Source organism: Paramormyrops kingsleyae, chromosome 1 (genome assembly GCF_048594095.1).
Source record: "Paramormyrops kingsleyae isolate MSU_618 chromosome 1, PKINGS_0.4, whole genome shotgun sequence".
In the NCBI taxonomy this organism is placed as follows: Eukaryota; Metazoa; Chordata; class Actinopteri; order Osteoglossiformes; family Mormyridae; genus Paramormyrops; species Paramormyrops kingsleyae.
In genome coordinates, this window is record NC_132797.1 from 34,047,472 (window position 1) to 34,068,738 (window position 21,267).

The window sequence follows — 21,267 nt, forward strand, 5'->3', positions numbered from 1 at the left end:
AAAAATGTTCTTGAAATTTTCTGAATTAACCAGTAAATACATATACTATTGGGGGATGATGATGAAGTTGTATTTGGCTATAGTTTATTTTGGGTATATTTTCAACTCCTTTTTTGTTTTATAAACATTGTAATATCACAAAGATTTTAAATATTGCAATCTGATTGCCCATGGGTTTGCCTGTGTGAATGAATGGTGTGCCCTACCATGGGTTGATGCCCCATCTTGGGTTGCTCCCTGCCTTGCGCCTATAACCTCTGGGATGGTCCCAGACCCCCCATGACCCTGAATGGGACAAGTAGTTACAGAAAATGGATGGATGGATGGATTTAATTCAAGTTAGGTTTTAATGTTCCGTGTTATACTTGGCAGCAGCAAGCAGTATCTCATTTTATATGGAAAGAAATACTTTGATCCATACTCCATACACATTACTGTGTGTATGGTGGGGGTGGAGTGGGTTAATTGGATATTATTCAAGTATTATTCTGCCTGAAATGCCCATCCCTACTTTGAATCTCCATTTCTGGTGGTGTGAGGCTGCAAAGGAGCCGTTAACCACGATGGTACCTCCTGTCCCAAAGTATTACTCGGGTGGATTGGTGTAACAAAGTGAAACAGTCGCATGATGATGTGAGGCTTTTGTTTAGATGCAAGGTTAGTCAGTCAGAGCGCTTGGCAGGGTGCTGATGTCATGCCCTTTCCTCGGCTGACCTCGAGTTCTGCCTTTCAGATCTCCATGGATCACCCAAACATGTCGGAACACGTGCTGTGCATGGTGTTGTACCTGATCGAGCTGGGCCTGGACAACCTGGTGCAGGAGGACAGGGAAGATGAGGTAGGAGGGTGCTTTTAAAGGTTTTAACGTCAAGTTTAAAAATTCCAGAGAAGGCAGTATGAAGTCTACATGGATAAGATGTTTTTTTTTAAATATATTTTTATCCAAATATGTAGAAAAAAATGTAATTTTGTGACAAATCTCACCAAAATCGAAGCAGTGCCACATAGTGATGGCAAAGAGAAGGGCAGCTCAGACATTTAATCTTGTCAGGATGATAACATAAAAAATAAATTGTCCATTTGTTTCTGTGACAGTATTTACAAAGAACAATGTATAGGTGAAGATGCGGACCTGTTCAAATTTTGAGGTACTGCACAAAAATTGGAGGAACGGCATTTAGTAACAGCAGAGAGAAGGATGAGATTATTAGACATTTATGTTTGTGAACAGGATCAATCTGTTTATCATTTACTGTATTTACCCTTTTTGATCTTTGATGGATCTTATTACTACTTCACAAAATCGTTATCTGGATGAAAATGGAGCTTGCAGCCGCCATCTTGTGAACAAAGCCGTCTGCCATGTAAACATTTTCTATGGATCTTTTAGCAAATTCCCAGGAACATATTACAGTTCAGTGATTCTCAAACGGGCATGTGACATAAGTTTCTGTGCATTTTGTAATAAAGGTTGTCATTATTATTTTTTATTTATTTTTTTTGTCACTAGCCTCCTCGCTCGACAGATTTTATCAGTACTAGTCCGGTAGTCAGTCAGCGAAATGTAGCGTGGGGAACTGCAAAATTTTTAATTTTACACAGACTTTTAACACATTTTGGGGGGGGGGGGGGAGTCAAATCAAAAACATGAATTTTGCACATATTCAGTAATCCCCTATCCCATTTAGAAAGCACTGTTTTCTTGGCATTTTCAGTGTGTCAAAAGTCCGTTCAACAACTGTCCAATGCTTGGGCGGAATTAAGGTAATAATAAGATAATAATATTAAATTTATTGTGGGTGACCCCCCGTTTGGCAGATTTGATCACCAAGATTTCAAAATGCTGGAATAGCGTTGCTATTGTAAATACCGTCAAAATACAGCATGCGCCGGTGTAATGTCTGAATGGTATAATGGCATGAAAAATTAGATACCTCTCAAGCCGAAACTGATCCTGTTCATCAGTTGTTGGTCTCTGGAGACCAAGGTCTGCAATGTGTAAGAATGAAGCTGAACGGAATGGATCCGTAATGCAAATTTACACACGCAAATGCTAACTCCACTAGCATTTGATGCTAACATAGCGCAGCGATTCTCTAGACGCGCTAGTGGAAGTTAGCACGTGGTAAATCGTGATGTACACCGTGTGAACAGTAAATAAGCGTCTCTTTTTGGTTTTACGTCACTGTCTTTGGTTTTTACGTCACCAAATGTAGCAACGCCTTGACCAAGGTGACACTTCTGCAGTGGAAAATCGAAGCGAGCTGGAACTGTGGAGTAACTAGGGTCTCTTCACAGTACAGTTTGGGTACGGCCTGGTTCCTGAATGCCAGTGGAAAAGCGGCATTAGTCTCCCCATGGCATTTATGGTGCTTCTATGAGGAAACTCGAACCATGTGAAAATAATTATAGCTATAGTGATGTTTTTTGCTTATATGGCACAGTACTTTGTCATAGTAAAGATGGGATTTAGTTCATTATGATTATGATGTTACATTTTTGATTTATTTTTACAATGAGCAAATAAGTGTCTCTTGGATTTTGTTATTCAAATACATCGAACAGAAACAAACCGAGGTTTGTACCAAACCGTGAATCTTGCGTACAGTTGCTGTTGGTTATATAAGTAATTATTCTAGTATTCAAATGGCTTTTTGTAACTGGAGTGTCTGGATAGGCTCTGCTGTTTTGATTTGTTTTAATAAATGAATAAACCTCATTTATGCACAGATGCTCGGTGATCAGGCACTCAAGTATCTATCTGCCTTAGTTATCATGTAATAAATATTTATATTTTGGTTTCAGCTCCATCAAATGCAGTATATTTCTCTTTCCCGTTATTAACTGGGGAGAAAGTTTAAGAGCCTGACCAGATATCTGTGTATGCCACAGGATTGGCACCTGTAACTGGACAAAGGCACACTGTCCTGTCTGCCCCCATATAGGGGTAATTCCGTGCTAAAGCCCAGTTCCTCTGTAATGCAGGAGCCTTCCATCGAAGAGCACTGCCACGATAGCTGGTTTCCTGGCACCAGTCTGCTGTCGAACCTGCACCACGTCATCAACTTCGTGCGGGTGCGGGTGCCGGAGAACGCCCCGGAGGTGAAGAAGGAGCCCCCCCCCAGCACTAGCAGTGACCCTGCTGCTGCGGGACAGGTCTGGCAAAGCACTTTCAGTCATTTCCATTTGGTTTAAAGTACTTCATTGCTGTAACATTCTGTCCCTGATAAGAACCCGTTCATATGCTATGTCATTACCAGCTCTGAGGTCATTATTTCACTCTATGCTGTCTACTTATAGCCATATTTTTATACGTTCTCTCTTAAGAACCTGTTTTTATGATATGTCATTACTACAAGGTGTGGAGGAATGCTATCTCCCACTTAAAATGTGCTTATATGCTCCGTAAGGTTTGGTGGATGCTTGCTGTCTTCTCAACGTGGTGTTAGCAGTGGAAAGTGTTACAATTTTAGCAAAGCCTTGTAGCAAATACACTACCCATTTATTGGGTGTTACAGTTTATATTTAAGCAACCATGATTCCCCATGCAAATGTATTATAGCCTTTTTTGGCTGGTGACTGAGCCATTAAGGCCTCTTTGATTTCCACTCTTCCTGCTTCTCAGACTTCCCGGCGCCTGACTGGAAATTGGCGTGAGGTAGAGGCTTGTGTGTGAGCTTCTAATGGCTACCTTATTTAATAAATGTTAGTCCAATGCCTTGTTAGCATGGCAGGGTCGCATTCTGTCTTTTGAGAAGTATCATCGATTATAAGGCGGCTCAGGAAGCATGCTGGAAAGGCAGTGCCACCGTTTATATGGCTGGTTTGGAGACTAATTCATAAACTCATTCCTGAACTGCATGCGAGTTTAATGTTGGTTGAGTCGGGTTGTAGCGTGTGATATTTGGTGAATTTAACACTCTTGCCTTGAATACCAGATTAATATAGTACTACAGACTATTCAGTATTTTAGTGCAGAGGGCTCACATTGGTACTTTTTTGTACATTTTACTGCAGTGTACAGGTGAGCTCTTTGAGAAAGCGAGCCACTCCCATGTTCAGTAGGGTCACTTGTGCTATTCTAAGAATGTAAATATGAGACAATTTTCCGTCTAACAAAGCAACCGCATCTTCTGCATTCGCAGAGGTAGAACTTTAGAACCTTATTAGGAAGGAATCCGGAATTCTTTGGTCCTCGCAGCAAACCACCAAATGAAAAGTATTATTTTTGAGTCCCTCGGTATCTTTACCCACGATAGTGAAGTACAGGAAATGACAGCATGATTAAACTAAATTTGCAGGGTCGCTTCTCATCATGGCTGGTTTTATACAACGTTTTTGTTTGATCTTGCAGACAGAAGCAGAAAATAAATGCAGAGGCACCAGTTTGGATTGTGTACGACTCACTAATGCCGTGCCGCCTTTGTCCTTAAAGAACCTGCGGGAGGCGCAGGTGTTCAGCCTGGTGGCAGAGCGCAGGAGGAAGTTCCAGGAGATTATCAACCGCAGCAGCAGGGAGGCGGACCAGGCGGTCAGGCCCAAGGCCAGCTCCGGCCGCTGGGCCCCGACGCCTCCGCTGGTCACCGAGATCCTGGAGGTGCGCGAGAGCATGCTGTCCCTGCTCCTTAAGCTGCACCGCAAGCTGTCTGCCCTCCAGGACCCATTCAGTCCCGAGCGGCTGGACGAGCCGCCGGCCAGCGCCACCCGGCGCACCCACGGCGATGGTGTCACCGCCATCGAGCGCATCCTGGCCAAGGCAGCGGCCCACAGCCGGCACAGCAGGCGGAGCATCCTGGAGCTGTGTGCCAGGAACGCCCCTCCTGTGCCCCCCAGGAAGCACAGCCCCTCGGATAAGAAGACCATGGACAAGGAGGAGAGGCGAGTGGGCGTTTCCCAGTGTGTGTGAGATTGTGCCTTTTGGGGGCGTGTCAGCCTGTACAATACTTGAGTGTCGCAAATCTCCCGATTTCTTTCTGACTCACGACTTGAGTAATTACTACGGTAACCTGATGGATTTAAGTGCATTGTCCTCTCCTTATCTCAGAATTGATCTTTCCATGTTTCTAAGTCAGCCAGGCTAATTGCTACTATTCAGGTAGCAGTCTTATGTAGGAGCTGAAATATTTCATGGTCAGTGGATGCATTTTGTGAGCTCTGACAGGGTTTGAGATGAAGATGAATTCAGTCAGGCATGCAGATCATTCCTGCTCCAGCTCAGTGCCCCACCTTCAATGTGCAGGCTGCTTGCTAATGAAGATGTAGCAAACCTCATAAGCAGTCGGCGACGAGCTGTTTCTGGGGTTGATCTGACCAAAAGACGAAAGTTATGTCCCCCCCCTTTGGTATGTGGGTGTTCCTCAGCCATGTGTCCTATACTAGATACTGTAAGTGGTGAGATGGATGGACCAGGTAAATTTGAGTAAGCTTTCCAGAAATCAGCCCTGAGCGCTGTACACAAACAGGAGGGTAAAAAGCTATTTAGCATCGCAGTGGGTGACTGACAGGGATGGTTGCAGAATAGTGATACTCAATAGCTATAAGGACACTTGTTAGACAGCCCCATGCGGTTGGTGTGAGGTGTTCAGTCTCCAGTGCAGGTGTGAGGTGTTCAATCTCCAGTGCAGGTTCTCTGACTCGACTGTTGTGGAGTTGTGAGGTGGGCCAGTCTCTAGGCTGCAGAAAAACCTCATAATGGAAACAGGCTGACTGTCATATCAGCTGTGCTGTAAACTGAAACCCCAAGGAGACCTGGACCTCAGACTCTACGTAGTGCTGGTTGTAACTGAGCTTATGGTGTTAATTCTATTGGCCGGCCTTCGGGCAGTACATATGGATTAGCACTGGCCCGCTGCCACCGCAGCCACTTCGGTATGTGAGTCAATAATGCAATTTCGCAATGTATGTGACCAATCGTTTTCAGCCTTTGGATATGTTGTGAGGGTGAAGATCTGGACTTGGTCATATTTTGAGTCAAATTGCACCAAAATTGGAGCAGAGGCATATGGTGACAGGGATGGGTGACTTGGATAACCTTGTGAACAGGAAAACACTAGTATTATTACTCTGTTTAAACTCTAATATTGTTACTCTATTTACTCTGCTTGGTCTTTGATGGATCTTATTGCCACTTTATGTGGCATTATGTGGATAAAAATCTGCACCTGAGAAACTGGAAAAAAACTGGCCCAAAATTGAAACGGTAGCCGGAGGGGGCAGCAGAGCGTATATAATGTCCCCCACAACACCCCCCCACCACCACACTGGGCATATTGTTAAGGCTGCAGTCTGGTAGCAGGTTGGTGAAATATATTGTGGGGTGTTTAAGGTGGACTTTTAATAAGGGTGAGTGTGCAGGGTCGGCTTATTCTCATAATGCACGGTATTTTCATTCTGTGTAACTTATTATGGCTGGACCCCCTTCTTTGGACGGTATGCATGCCATTTGTATGCATGCTTATCTTAGAGTCTAATGTCGTATTAAATATAAGCTCATTTGGTTTGGGATCTGGTACAATATGCAGATTTTATATGCGCCCTGCTCTGCCTGTGTGGCAGGTTTTTACCAGCCATCTACAGCTGGTGTGTGTACAGTCAGTAATAATCTAGGATAATTGCTGGCAGTAATATTTCTTTGAAATAGCAGTGTGGCCTGTATGTGTCTGTAGGGGTGTTGCTAAAGGGTTTGGGCCCCATGAAAGCATATAATATTGGGCCCCCCAGTCCAGACCAATTCAGTTATTTTCCTGAAATTAGGTGGGGGAGCGGTGAAGGGCCTGTCCGGGGAACACATTCTAGTTTGAAATGAATTTCAAAGCTCTACAGCCAGTTGTCACTGAAGACACTGAGTCCCCCCCCCCCCCCCCCACTTCACATAGATACTCTTTTCCTTCTGAGACACATTAATTCATTTATATATACATTTATTCAGTCTTGTGTCCATGAACAATGAGTAATTTCCCTTCCCCAATTCATCTCTGTTTCTAATGTTTTTGTAAATACATTAACTGTATAAGAATTTCACTTTCAGAGGCTGTGACTTTGAATTTGTCCCTCATCTGTCACTGATTCATGAGGATGAAAGAGCCCTGTTTGTCTCTGTGGTGTCTGTATTTTGGTTGCTTTGTTTTTCCAGGCGACAGAAGGCCAGGGAAAGGCAGCAGAAGTTGCTGGCGGAATTTGCATCCAGACAGAAGAGTTTTATGGAAACGGCGATGGATGTGGGTGAGTGGGAGAGAATCATTTTATGTCGATGTTACCTCACGGTTTTATTTTCAATCAAAAATCCCCCATTTAAAACTAATACAGCAATTACACGTGTAGATTTCAGTGCAGGTTTTATAAGGGGACAGTAAGTGCCACTGTAGTTAAGGACCAGGAGGGACTTTGTGGGTGCCTGGAAGTTGCAGATAGGCTGTAAATATGACTCTTACGACGAAGGCACTGCCGGGTGAACGAGCGTCTGCTCCCTATCTATTTTGCTGACGTCTGGGTCGGCAGGATTCAAATGGTGCAGATTAGCATCCGTAATGGCTAATCATTAGACGCACGCGGTGAATGCGTCACCATGCCCTCTCGTCCAGGCGGCTCGTTTTTCATGGCTGTGTTTAGCGACTGATGCAACGTAGGGCAAACGAGGATGTTTAAGTAGCTCCTGATGGTCTTTCCCCCCCCCCGCGCGTAAGACGAATGCTCTGTGGGGGAGGGTTTGGAGGGGGGGGAAGCAGTGTGGGTATGTGTGTCTGTAATCTGTGACTCTCACGAAAAAGGATGCGGTGAACTGGAGTCCTTGAAGGGGGAAATCTGCAGGGAAGATCTCTAAAGGGGAGGGGAGTGCCACACTTTAAAATGTTTTGTGATGCAAGGTGACGCACGATGCTGTGTCCCAGTCCTGTTAGAAGAAGGAATTAGACTGAAGTGCCCCTAGCGGACCTCCTCTTCTGGGCCGGGCCGGGCTGGATCAAGCATGTGTTAATGGGGGCTGTGGGGAGTAACCCTGACACGCGGTGCTTGATGGGTGAAAAATGTCTGCGGTTAGAAAACTTGACTTTCTTTGGGACCTCTGAGCAGCAGCTAAGAATAACGGGTTTGTTCTTAAAGGAGGTTGTTTGCTGTTGCCCTTCAGCTGGTTTCATCACAAGGTGCTTTCTGACACTCGGACATGCTTGGTATTACAGAGGTGAAAAATGAATCTTCATAATTAGTAATGGGGGACATGATGATGATTTATCAGGACCGGTTGAAATTGTATGCGCAATATGCATTTCAGTGTTATCACAAGAATCGTGATGCAGCACTACTTAACACCGTTATGATGACAACAACGATCCGTGAATCTCCATTCGCACGATGCCTGCCTGTTCGGAGGCTGCAGCGGTACGACATCTAAGGATGTGTGGATAGGATCAATACTGAAATACTGGTTCTTTCGATTATTCAATGTTTCATTTTGAGAATCGATTCTAACCTTAACATTTTTTATTTGGTAATTTGAATGCTTATATTATTATGGGGAGCGGGACGCAAACCATTACCAGGCAGGGCCGCCCATAAGCATCTCTGACCTTCTTCTTGTACTTTTCATACATAAATTTCATATATACATAGCACTCAATAGACTACTCAGTAATTTTGGCTTCTTGTGAAATATTATAGGAAACATTTTTGTAGCTGTGGCTCTTCAACCATAATTATGTAAAATTGTGTGCTGTGTTCTGGTTGAGGTCTTACTAGTAGAATCTTCATATACAAATATATTAAAACATTTTTAGCTACTTCATCACGGGAAGTGATTTGATGTCCAAATCTCTCTCAAAATTCTTATTTCTCTGCTGTATTTGTTTGTCTGTCCAAATTGAATTTTTTTTTCCAGCTTGTGTATTGTAAAACTTATTTTTGCTCTCTAAGAGAAAGTTAACTATTTTTCACACACCTCAGATCTTACTGAGTATTAATAAAATGTAGGGCATTTTTGAGGTACAGATTTACCTAAACCTGCATGTTTTTTGAACTGTGGGAGGAAACTGGAATATCTGGAGGAACCAACAAGCACAGGCTGGAAATCGAAGCAACAGCCACATGCACATATACGGGTTTGGAATCAAACCCACCTTGCTACCCACTGATGAGCTGCTGCTCTGTTCACTAGGTCAGTGTGTCAGAAATGTATTATGAGTGATGAACTGGAAATGCGCTAAATGGGGAATCTGGCAAGGTGAAATAGGATTAGAGGGGTTGTCGCGTGTTTGTGATATCATAGTGAGTCTCCTTGTGGAATATGTACTGCAGTTATCACTGTTTAAATGCTGTGTGCAGTGCAGTCTCTTATTCACTTGCTGTGAAGCACTACAAACGGAAAGAAGAGAGAAAATTGCTGGTAAAAGGGTTTTATTTGCCAGAGATTGCCTGGGTGACCCAAAAAAGGCTTCGTGCATAGCCTTCTGAAAAATCCATGTTTATATTTTTACTAAAACTACCATTTTTGAATTGTAATTGGTCAGTGACCGCTCAGACACTGGTTCTAGACTACTGCTGGAAGGTAAAGGTGAAAGTTTTACTCCCTTGCTGGGTTAACAGCACCAGCAAATGAGATGGATGCCTTCGGGCACCGAATATGCCTGGCCTTTTGCTGATGGGATGTTCATGGAGTTTTTAGTACGGTTGCTAATAAATGGAGTAGGAGACTCAAAATGTATAACAACATCCAGCTCAACCTTGTCGATGTAGAAGACTCTTGCCGTCCCCCCCTTCCCCTGCTGCTGGGTGTCTTTGGTGGGAGTTTGGCAAATGCTACTTCATTAGCGTGTGGAGGGTAATAATAGGCGTGTAAAGGTGCACAACTCAGAATTTGTAAACTCAGCCCTAATTAGAAAAAGTTGTAAGCCAAAGGCTAATGCGTTTGACGTATTTGAAAAACAAAACCGAAGAGACACTTATTTGCACACTCTAAAAATCATTGATGCGACAGTTTCATTTTCATTGGCCGATCGGCCATTTTCATTGGCCGATTGGCCATTTTCATTGGCCGATCCTGGTTGCCTTTTTTTTTTTTTCTTTGTAAGCCTGACCTGCCGATCCCAGTCCTGGCTTATTATGATTATCTTAGATGTTGAGACTGCCAATTATTATTAAACTATTTAAAAAAATGTTTGTTTAATGAGTTTAGCTTTCTGTAAGCGAAAAATTTAATATCTTTTCAAATAGAAATGGCTCTGCAAGTGTCAAATTCAGTTGGTCGTTCACACAGGTGTCACATGATAGGCTCTTTCCGGTTTCTTGTGTCTTGTAAAAATAGTGTTAAGTAGTGCGCTAGTAAGCTCAGCTTAACTACACTTATGCCTAGTCGACTGCACAACAGCGTATGTTTGTAATGTGCCATTTTCCTTACTTGTATGTTGCTTTGGATAAAAATCACTGCTGAATAAAAGTAAATGTAGTGATGTAGTGCGATTCTTTAGATACCTCTTACATCTGTATTGTAGATACAATTGCAACCAGGTATGATAAGATATTGCCGTTTCGCCCACCATTAGTTGGGACACAATGTAACATTAGCACACTACTTGATTGGCTCATAAAACTGGTCATATATAGACTGATATGGTCATGTTGGCGTCATCGGGCTGTGACCTGCAGCATGCACTAGGGCAATTTGAAGCTGAGTGTGAGGTGACCGGGATGAGGATCAGCACCTCCTAGTCTGAGGCTGTGGTTCTCTTCCGGAAAAGGGTGGATTGTCCTCTCCTGGTGGGGTATGAGTTGCTGCCACAAGTGGAGGAGTTTGAGTATGTCAGGGGTCTTGTTCACGAGTGAGAGAAGAAGAGTCATGGAGTTAGGACAGAGTACTGCAGTGTCAGTAGTTGTGCAGGTGTTGTAGCGATCTGTCGTTGCAAGGAGAGAGCTAAGCTTGAAGGTGAAGCAATCGATTTACCAGTCGATCTACGTCCCTGCCCTCACCTATGGTCATGAGCTTTGGGTAGTGACCTAAAGAATGAAATCGCGGATACGAGCAGCAGGAATGAGTTTCCTTTGCAGGGTGTCTGGACTCAGGACACGCTGTAGAGATTATACCTCTCGGCTGACCTAGGACTGCCTTGGTATCCCCCAGAGGAGCGAGAAGAGGTGACTGGTGAGAACAAGGTCTTGGCATCCCTGCTTAGACTGCTGACCCTGGGACCTGGTCCCAGATAAGCGGCACATGGATGGATGGATGATTGGGGTGAAAAACGGCCATGTCTGGTCAGTAGCCGATTGACTGGTCCATCCTTAGTAAAAATACATTTTTCAAAAATGAAAAATAGAACATTGTAATAATCATAATGAACTAAATCCAAGACAAAATCCTGTGTACTCCACTGAAGACGATATCTGTTGTGATAAACACCCCTATAGCGGTAATTATTTTTTTAGCCAGGTCTAAATTTCCCGGCAAAAGACCTTGAAATCCCATGGGGAGACTACAGAGGCAATTTCCACCTTGCTCCAGTCGTACACACCTTCGGGTGTCATCTTAAACCAGTTACTATGTTGGATATGTTTTATCTGAAGTTGGTATAACAGAGCCAACAGCTACTCTCTCTCCAGTCTTGGTGTAACTTATTGGGGACACAAGATGCACCCAAACTGCCAATTATGACTGACTGCAATCAGCATTAGCTGTAACCAGCTCACAGTGACAATTAGTGTAGTACTTTAATGTTGAACATCTACTTGTGAATTTATGCTCTGCCTGTGTTTCATTGTGCATACCCAACAGAAAATGATGTACGGAACAGTACACGACAAATCTGTGTACTGGTACAGCCCTAGTTAATAAAATGGAGTTAATTTCTGAGTTTGTTCCCATGTCCCAAGCCACCATGTGCCAAAGACAGCCTATTCCCCCAAATAACACCCTCCACCCACATATGAATAGATTGTGCTGTTAAACCTATCATTAATAAAGTCTTGATCTATAAAAAGGTGTGTCTGTGTGTGTGTGCCCCCCCCACACCCCATTTTCATGGGCTCTTCTGCTTGTTTCTGTGCCTCACCAGCTGTTTGGTATATTGGGTAGGGGGTGTATGTGATGATGTAGTGTGTTTTTCTCCTGCTGCCTGGGGCCAGAACTGCTACATTGTCTGTCCCATATGCTGTTTTCCTCAAACTGTTTTCATTTGCTGCCCCCCCCCTCTCTGGGGAGTACGGCCTGGGAGTCAGTTCCCGGGCAGGTTGGCGTTCTTCTCCTTCATGGCTGTGCTTTAAATTAAATGCAGATTTTAATATCATAAGAATCGTTTTGCCAAAGCAGATGATCTTTAGGGCTCTCAGAGTCCGCTGTTGGGGCCGGTTACCCTGGCAACGTACACAAATACCTTGATTATGGTCACTGGCATTTTCAAGAATGTCTCTGCTTTTTATGTGTGCTTATGCCGAGTGCATCTGAAAACCTAGTCTGTTTTTAAGAGCATTTCTTTGGGAATACTATTTGAATAGATGGGATACTCCTGCACTTAATAGAATATGCGGTTTTCTTAAAAGCCGCAAAAATAAATCAGTGTTTGAGATGATGATGTGTTTGTGACTAAAAGGTCTCTAAAAGCCTCAGGGTCCGTGTTTCCTGGCAGGTGTGAAAGCCACATGATCTCTGAATCTATTCCATGTCCCCAAGAAACGTATAAAAAAACACATTTAGGCTAATTATTTTTGCCCGTTCTTCGTTTTAATTAAATGTCTGCTGTTATCTCTACCGCAGTTTCCCTGCCTGGCTGAGTCTCTCGCTCTTTCTGCGACTTTGAAAAGCTTCCAAATTTTCATAAGATTATACCTATTTTGTGACGTATTCTGATATTCTCTCATCTATGAGGGGTTTTATTAGTCCTTTTGTGAGTGAGGAAGGTTGGCAGCGCTTTTCTTTTCTTTTCTTTTTTTGTTAAGCCTGGATATCTGTATATTAAGCATTAATGGAGTGGATAAATGCCTTCATTGAAAGGGGAGTCAGAATACTTTGTGTTTTGTAGGCCCTTACTAACCATTATGGTTACCATAGTGACTGTGTGTGTGTGAGAGAGAGAGAGACAGAGAGAGAGACAGAGAGAGACAGAGAGAGAGAGCCAAGTGCTTGTTTTCCCAGTTTTGACAATGCCTGCCAGTTATTGTTTTTAAAATTATACTTTTTTGTGGCCAGGTATGTTGGAATGGTTCTTTTTTGCATGTCTCATTTGTTCTCCTTTGAGACATACACACACATATGCATTTGAGAATGAAGCTTGGGGTCTCGGGCTGAGGCTCAGTTATATATCCGACCCCCCCTGAAGCATTGCAGGGGGGTTAAAGGACTTGCTCAAGGGCCCAACAGAGTTGTGACTGTTCTGCAGAAGCTTTAACTGGCAAGCTTCCCATCACAGGCTCTAGGCCGAACCCCCTCAGCCACATACTGTACCACCCAGTTATTAGCTAGTGGTGACTCATGGGTCATGATCGTTCTGTTACACCTTGTGGTCCCTTTCCCCTGCCCCCCACATTGCGGGCTGTTGTCTTTCAGAGTTTTGTGTGTCAGATTTCAATCCATCTTCCAGCATTTTCTCCTGATCAGAATCAAGGGGGGGGTTGCTTTGTGATTATTAATTTGAGACAGTTGCAATTAGAGAAACATGATGTAATGGAGTATTTAAGTCGGGCTTCAGATGGGTCCAGGTTTTCTGCTTTTGTATGATGGTTCTGTGAGGATTATCTATCCATCCATCCATTGTTGTCTAGGTCCGGATCTGGGCCATGGGGGCAGCAATTTGAGTAGGGATGCCCAAACCTCTCTCTCCCCAGCCACCTTCTCCAGCTCCTCTGGGGAATACCAAGGCACCCCCAGGCCAGCTGCAAGATATCATCTTTTCAGCGTGTCCTGTGTCTGCCCCAGGGTGTCCCCCGGGTAGAATATTCCTGAAGCACCTCCCCAGGAGGTGTCCAGGAGGCATCCTAGATAGATGCCCGGAGCACCTCAACTGGTTCCTTTCGATGCTCAACTTTGAGCCCAGGCACTCTGTGAAGGCAACTTCTTTCAGCTGCTTGTTTCTGCGATCTCATTCTTTCGCTCATTACCCAAAGCTTTTGACCATAGCTGAGGGGTAGGAACATAGATCATCTAGTAAATCAATAGCTTCCCCTTCCAGTTCAGCTCTCTCTTCACCGCGACAGACCAATACAACACCCGCATAACTACTAGTGTTGCACCAATCTGTGTTGCTATCTTGCGCTCCCTTCTATCCCTCATTCGTGGACAAGACCCCGAGATACTTGAGGCAGTAACTCATTCCCAACCTGTACGAAGTAATCCACCCTTTTCTGTTTGAGAACCTTTATCTCAGATTTGGAGGTCCTGTTACTTCACACTGAGCTGCAGAGCACCCCAGTGCATGTTGCAGGTCACAGCCCAATGAGGTCAACAGAACCACATGATCTGCACAAAGCAATGACACGATCCTGTGATCACTAAAACCGCAGCCCCTCCACCCCTTGGCTGCGCCAAGTCAGACTTTGAGGATTAGTGAAATTAAACATATTCATGGAGGTTGCTGGGAAGAAATTCCAAAGAGACACACATCATTATTTTTCCTTCATGTTCAATTCCACATTTTTGGGATTCTGGGGTGCTGCTGATCTTAGGATGGACTAAGTGCAGCTCTCAGCACAACCCTGACGACTGCTGAGTCTTGTGTAATATCTTTTTTTTTAAGGGGATGGTAGAGCTGTTGTCAGCGGTAATAAACTGTCAGAGGAGCACAGATACTTTGTCTCTAAAGAGTTTGTGGGTGGAATTGTAGCTTTTCTTCCTTCAGATTAACTCATAGTTTGCCACAATTCATTGCCTCAGACACGTTTACCTGAAATGGCTGAAAAGCTTCATGGTTTAAAGCTTGCGTCAGCTTTGAATTTGGTTTTAATATTGCCTGTTTAATTTGCGGGTAAATTGCGTTGAGCGCTGGTACTTTCTGCCCGAACCCTGACTGGTTGCGGGCCGCATGTAACTCTGGGTTACAGATCTCTTCCCATATCTGGAACATTGCTGGTTGAAATTCCACCGGCTGGCCCGAGTAATTTCACTGTCGAGCCCCTGAGCACAGTTCTTAACCCTATTTGCTTCAGGATTTTAGGACATTGATCTCTGATCCTCACTCATACATCACTTTAGACAAAAGTGTCTTAAATAAATAAGTGTAATGCTGCAGTGTGTTTCTTTCCAGAGTCTCCTGATGGTGACGTGGCCATGGACCTGGATGCCCTGGAGCAGCCAGAATCTGAGGTCCTGTACGACTGTGTCATCTGTGGTCAGAGCGGACCCTCTACCGACGACCGGCCCACCGGCCTGGTGGTCCTGCTCCAGGCCACCTCTGGTAGGGCGTTGTCCTGTGCATGCTTGCACAACACATACAGAACCAGATAAATATATCCCTACCTCTTAATTGTCCTAAATCACATTTCCTCTTACATTACTCAAAGCCCTCCACATTACACAAAAAACATGTTAACAGAAAGGTTGGTGGTTTTAATTGATTTTTTTGTAAAATTATTTTCTCCCCCATGTTTGAAAGTCTGCATGCCAGAATATGAAAAGTCTGTTTATATTATCTGTTTATATTCAGTTTAACAATATGAAATGAACGCAATGATTAGGTCTTTACAGTACTAGTAAAGTTTCATAAGCTTTAAGATGGAAAGAAAAACAATTCAGCTATTGAAGCTATAAAAATTTCAGTTTCTTGGGCTGTTTTTAAAATGAGATTGATTGTAAATCCAGTTGAGGAGCTTTAACTGTCTGCTCATTGTCAGTGACCTTTCCTGTGATAAATGAAGGGTCATTTTAAGAGAGCAGTTTTTCCATCTTCAGTAGCACAGACTGATTGGATTACAAAGATAGGGGCTGATTTGCAGGTCCTCATGCTTCCATTTTATCGATGATCGGTCGCTGTCCTGGCATAGGGAGGGGAAGGGATCGTCCACGTTGTGCTCGCTGCTTCGCGTTTAGTTTCCCTTCCCCTGAGATGTGTTTGCGGTCACTGCGCGTTCCAGTGCTGGGCCACCGGTGCCGGAACACTGAGCCGAAGAAACTGCCCACCAGCGACGAGGAGCACATCTACCCGGCGGACACCTGCGGCGCCGTCCATGACGTTCGGCTCACCCTCCTGCAGCGCTTCTTTAAAGACGTAAGCGTCTGATTATTACCCCGTCGGGGCGTGCGCATTGTCACACTCCTGAACATCGTGTTACCTTTTCCAATCACTTTGAATATTCATGTTTCAGAAGTGTGTGCCTGAGATCTGCCGTACTGTCACTGCTGATCTTGGCTGTGCTAACCCTAACCAAGAATGTGTCCTTCTCCAGAGCTCCTGCCTGCAGTCGGTCTCTATCGGCTGGGATGGAGGTGTGTATGTGCAGACATGCGGCCACACACTGCACATCGACTGCCACAAGTCCTACATGGAGTCTCTGAGGGTAACCTGCATCCCTTTACTCATTACTGACCTCATGTCCTCCTATTCTGCAGTTTTCCTCTATTGAAACTGAGTACGGACGCTCCTCTACTTACAAACCTTCAACTTATGAACTTTCAGACATACGAACGAAGAGGACTGTAAGTCCAAATTGCATTTGTCAGGCTCCCGTTTCCTGTCCGCAACATCAAAGTCTGCCAAGTCACCTAGTACGAATTCTGGCCGTTACTCCCAGCATCCCAGTTCTTTGTACTTGCGTATCAGTAAGATGTGCTCTCGAGATCAAAGTTTACTTCATTTTTATTGTGAAATATTCTGTGCATCCATTATGTTTTATGTATCATTAGTAATGTGTTTTAGGATAAGAAAACATATATTGACTTTATATCATACTTGTCCGAGCTTCCCGTGTGCCAAGCCCCTTCATTTACCTCATGTGGAATCCTTGCGTTACCAGGTGTTTCAATTCATGTTGATTGTTGCTGTGTATTTAAGTCCACGTTAGAGTATGTTTCCCCAGTCTGGTCATTAACGTGTTGACGTCGTTTTCATGTTCCTGGGTGTTTCCGCGATATAAACTCTGTGTTCACCTGATTTTGCTGGCTCCTGTGCTGCTTCTCTATGCCGAATGCATGACAGAATGACCAGACTTGGGGAAACATACTCTAACACGGATTTACTGTAAATACACAAGACTAATTAACACAACTAGAAGCAGCTGATGACACAGGGATTCCACACAAGGTAGTGAGGGGGTCATGGCACACATGACCCATACTTACTCATGCATGTAGATTTGAGTACCCTTAAAATGATGTTGAATAACGACTTACGAACATTTCAAGTTACGAACGGCCGTTCGGAACGTATCTCGTTTGTAAGTAGAGGAGCATCTGTACTTTCCAGCTCTTCATTAAGCTCCTTAATTACACTGTGCTTTTATATTAATGTGTATGTATAAGCGTTTGTTTCATTTGTATTCCTGCTTCCTCCATACAAGTTCAATTGTGTATATATAGGTATATTTCAGAAGCAAATCTGTGAGAGGAACTATGTCAAATCGTCTTTCTTGTCTTATTTTATTTACTTATGTAATAAACTCCTCCGAACAACCCAGGCCTTCTCTTGCTGGCCATTTTAATTTGAAGAATTAAAGTCAGTGTGCTGAAGTGTAAAATCTGTGTATAGGGTGGTGGCATACACAGAATGTGGGCAGTAACTCAATGGAGCCAACTGAATACTCTTTTTATTATGAATCATATTAACAGATATGTATGGTTTAATTGCGGGCAAAAAATATAGTTTTAGTGTATTAGGTCCAAATTTGTGAAGATAAGCTAGTTATTCCCTTTGTCTTCAGAGTATCTATGAGAAAGAGAAACAAAGGTGAAAATTAACAGTAAATGATAATACTTTGTAATTGATAAATGGTACTTCAAGGGGTTCTAATTTGTTTTAATTAACATTTAGGGCTTGTCAAGAGTGATTAAGCCTGTTAATAGGATCAAAAGCGCAGCCTGTATTTTTTTCTGTTCTTTAGAGGTCAGGCTGAACTAAGTGGGCAAAGCGAATGAAAGGTTTCATAGCAGTTGGACGTAACTCGCCGTTTTTGCTATTAGAAGGCTTCTCTCTTGTTCTCCTGGCGATGCATGCGTCTGACTTGTGGTGCCTGTTCTCAGAATGATCAGGTGCTCCAAGGCTCTTCGGTGGAGAAGGGCGAGTTCACCTGCCCCCTGTGCCGGCAGTTTGCCAACAGCGTGCTGCCCTGCCAGCCAGGCCAGGCCACGGAGAGGGGCGTGTGGCACGGTCATACCAACAAGGGCCTAACCGTGCTTGTCAAGGAGGTGGAGGAGCTGCAGGACCAGCTGGGCGCTTTTCCAGTAAGCGCAGCTGTAAGGCGGAGATCTGCATCCACCTCCCCCATCCTCACATACACCTCCCCTTCCCACTCCCTAGCATGCCTCCTCAAGCTGCTCATTCTTCTCTGAGGATCATCCTGTCTACAATTGTAGGGTCAACCTTTTTTTGGGCTGAAGTGAAATGGATCTCAAGCCTCTAGTTGTGCTGAAATAATGACGCATGCCTGGTCGCCTTGGCCTCCGTGGTGATGACGACTCTCCTCAGTGCCGCGCCGTCCACGCGCCATTAAACCGAAGCCTCTGTCGGGTCTCATCTCGGCTCCCCCGAGGATGAGAATCTGAATCCCTCTATCCACTAACGTTTTTCTTTCAGACCGAATCCAATCTGACTAAAGAAATGGAGTCTGTGATAAAAGACATCAAGAATACGACCCAGAAGAAGTACATGGACTATGGAAAGACCCCTGGGTCACCTGACAACGACTTCCTCTTCATGTACTCCGTAGCTAGGTGAGATCAGTGCAGCTCGTCCCCTGGTTTTGCACAGAAGTGAGATGTACTCCATTCATCCATCCATCCATCCACCCATCATAATAAATGAGGCTAAACTTTATTCTAGGGAGTAGTGGACTTGAGGCTGGGACCAGTTTGGACAGGATGCCAAATTGTGGCAGGTCACTCGCTTAAAACACACACAGTTACACATCATGGGAAATTTAGAGATTCCTCTTCATCTAGCTGCATGTTTTTGCACTTTGGGACGAAGTTGGAGCTCCAGATGAAAACCTGTGCAAATGCAGGAAGAACTTGCAAAGTCAACAAAACAGTCGGCAACAGGATTCATACTGTGAGCCCTGGAGGCGGGAGGCCGCATTGCAGCCTGCTGAGCCTCTGTCTCTGTGGTACCCGCATGAATTTCATAGGCGGGATAATGTTCATATTGAATTGTCTTGTACATTTTAATGAAATGTTAGTTAAGAAACTTACATATGCCGATGTCCTCTAGATGTGGCTGCCAGGTATCTTCAAATATGAGTAAAAACATAACAAGGGCAGGTGGCCTTTCTGAAACCCCACCCCCGGGAATTGACCCCGGACTACCCCATCCTTATCACAGCTTTGTCCCCGTGCAACATCAGGTCTCAACATAATTGAATTTAATGGTGTATTACCTAGTGTGCTCAGTAATCTCAGAAATCTGAGAATTTCATTGGCTGGATTGATTAGTGATTATTTTTTTTTGGCAAGTTTGGTAACCTCCTCAAAGGGCTTCCTACAGGGTCATACTAAGAACCCAGGTTATGTTTGCCGACTCGTTCCTGCATGACCTGTTCACCAGACCGGTTAATACACCAGACCTGAAGGCATCCGTCAGTCTCCCATTGGCTCTAGTCATGGTTATTCCCTGTATTTCTTGCCGTCTCTGTCTGAAACATTCATATGTTCAGAAAACACTCTGAGTGAGGCACCGATTTTTAAGATGCTTTAGTCATCTTATTAGCACCAATTTAAGGAGAGGTGCAAATCAGGTGCTTTTTTTTCTATATGGGCCGCCTGCTCGTGTTCCCTCCGCCTGCGCCAACCCAGCACATCCTCTTCCCCGTAACCTGCCAGCTTTCCTAAACGCAGAAAGCGGCACGGATTGCCTGAGGAGTGGAAAATTCCTCTGTCGCACCAGGGTTCTTATCAGCGGCAGGCAGATGGAGCTCTGTGCCGCCACATTATCAATGTGAAATTGCTTTTTTTCCTCCCAGAAAGAGAGGATTAGCCTCCGCCTCTTCAGCCCTACAGAATAAGCCCATGACTCCGGCATAATAACACCCCACTCAATTTGCTCTTATTTTAGCAACATATGCAATGTATAAATATCACCTTTTTATATCATGTCATTATTTAAAAGCTGTCAGGGTTTTGTTCTTAAATGAGCAGACTGGTTTGTTACCTGAGATGTTGATATTGGAGGTGTCCAGAAATCTTGTAAGTACACCATTGGTCAATCTAGGTCAGGTGGTCACACAATGGTGTTTTTTTCATATGTGATTTTTATTCTTTTCTCTGTATCTAATTGCTTGGAGAAAGCAAGGAGATTTTTTTTAAATGAAATGCTAGTGTAAGGGTTGGTAAATTCAAACACGAAAGGGGGTGGGTAATTTGAATGTTGTAAAAAGGAAGAAAAAATGTAGCATGGCACTCCGTAAAGTGTCACAGCTGGAAGGAAATCCTGTCTGATGGCGCCGGTATCGTCTCAGGCGTGCAGTACGGTTAAGCTGGGGGTCCGAACGCTCCGTTTGAGCCCATGATCTCTGCGCCGTCATTTTACTCATATCCCACCCGTGTGAAGCTGATCGGATGCTGGTGACTCTCTCCTCCGCAGGACCAACCTGGAGCTGGAGCTGGTCCACCGTGGCGGGGACCTGTGCTGCGGGGGGGCCAGCGCTGCTGCCAAGCGCTCCTGCCTCAGTGAGTGCAGCTTCTCTCCCGCCATCTTGGTTGTTTTGATGCTGCCGTTGTGGGTGAAGTTCAGGTCGCAGTCACTTTAAAATGCTATGAATTCTGTTTATTGCAGGTCAGAGATTTACACACAAAACATGGTCATAACCAAGTTTGTTCCTTTATATATTTAGCTTCAATACAAAGCATTTCCCCAAAGTTTTTGTCACAAAGGTAAGAATTAAGAGATTTAGAGTACAACCTAGCATAGTGTTAGCAATCTGAAGTTTCCACCAACAATGTTGCAGACACAAGTTTCAAAATCTATTAAAGGTGGCAGGGAAAGGGAAGGCATGTCCCCCCCCCCCCCCCCCCCAAGTGAGCTGCTGTCTTAGGAGGAACCAAATGGGCGGCCAAGGAGAGCCGTCGGCCTGTGGAATGGAAATGATGACCGATGGAACTGCCTGTGCTCATGACTTTAACCTCTTTGACAAAACCACTAAAGGCTAAATGCTTTA

General features: G+C 44.3%; 1 protein-coding gene across 8 annotated transcripts in view; it reads left to right on the forward strand.

Annotated features, from left to right (window-relative positions):
* ubr3 (ubiquitin protein ligase E3 component n-recognin 3) overlaps positions 1 to 21,267 on the forward strand; it is a 56,406-nt gene that overhangs the window by 18,244 nt on the left and 16,895 nt on the right. For 2 of the 8 annotated variants that reach the window (XM_072714359.1, XM_072714362.1), the window contains exons 21-31: positions 734 to 838; positions 2,986 to 3,156; positions 3,626 to 3,658; positions 4,436 to 4,878; positions 7,133 to 7,221; positions 15,213 to 15,362; positions 16,039 to 16,172; positions 16,351 to 16,461; positions 18,140 to 18,352; positions 18,693 to 18,829; positions 20,694 to 20,779. In XM_072714359.1, coding sequence (XP_072570460.1) covers positions 734 to 838; positions 2,986 to 3,156; positions 3,626 to 3,658; positions 4,436 to 4,878; positions 7,133 to 7,221; positions 15,213 to 15,362; positions 16,039 to 16,172; positions 16,351 to 16,461; positions 18,140 to 18,352; positions 18,693 to 18,829; positions 20,694 to 20,779 — 1,672 coding nt within the window. The remainder of the gene's footprint in view (positions 1 to 733; positions 839 to 2,985; positions 3,157 to 3,625; positions 3,659 to 4,435; positions 4,879 to 7,132; positions 7,222 to 15,212; positions 15,363 to 16,038; positions 16,173 to 16,350; positions 16,462 to 18,139; positions 18,353 to 18,692; positions 18,830 to 20,693; positions 20,780 to 21,267) is intronic. The other 6 variants (XM_072714364.1, XM_072714369.1, XM_072714372.1 and 3 more) reach the window with 3 other exon arrangements.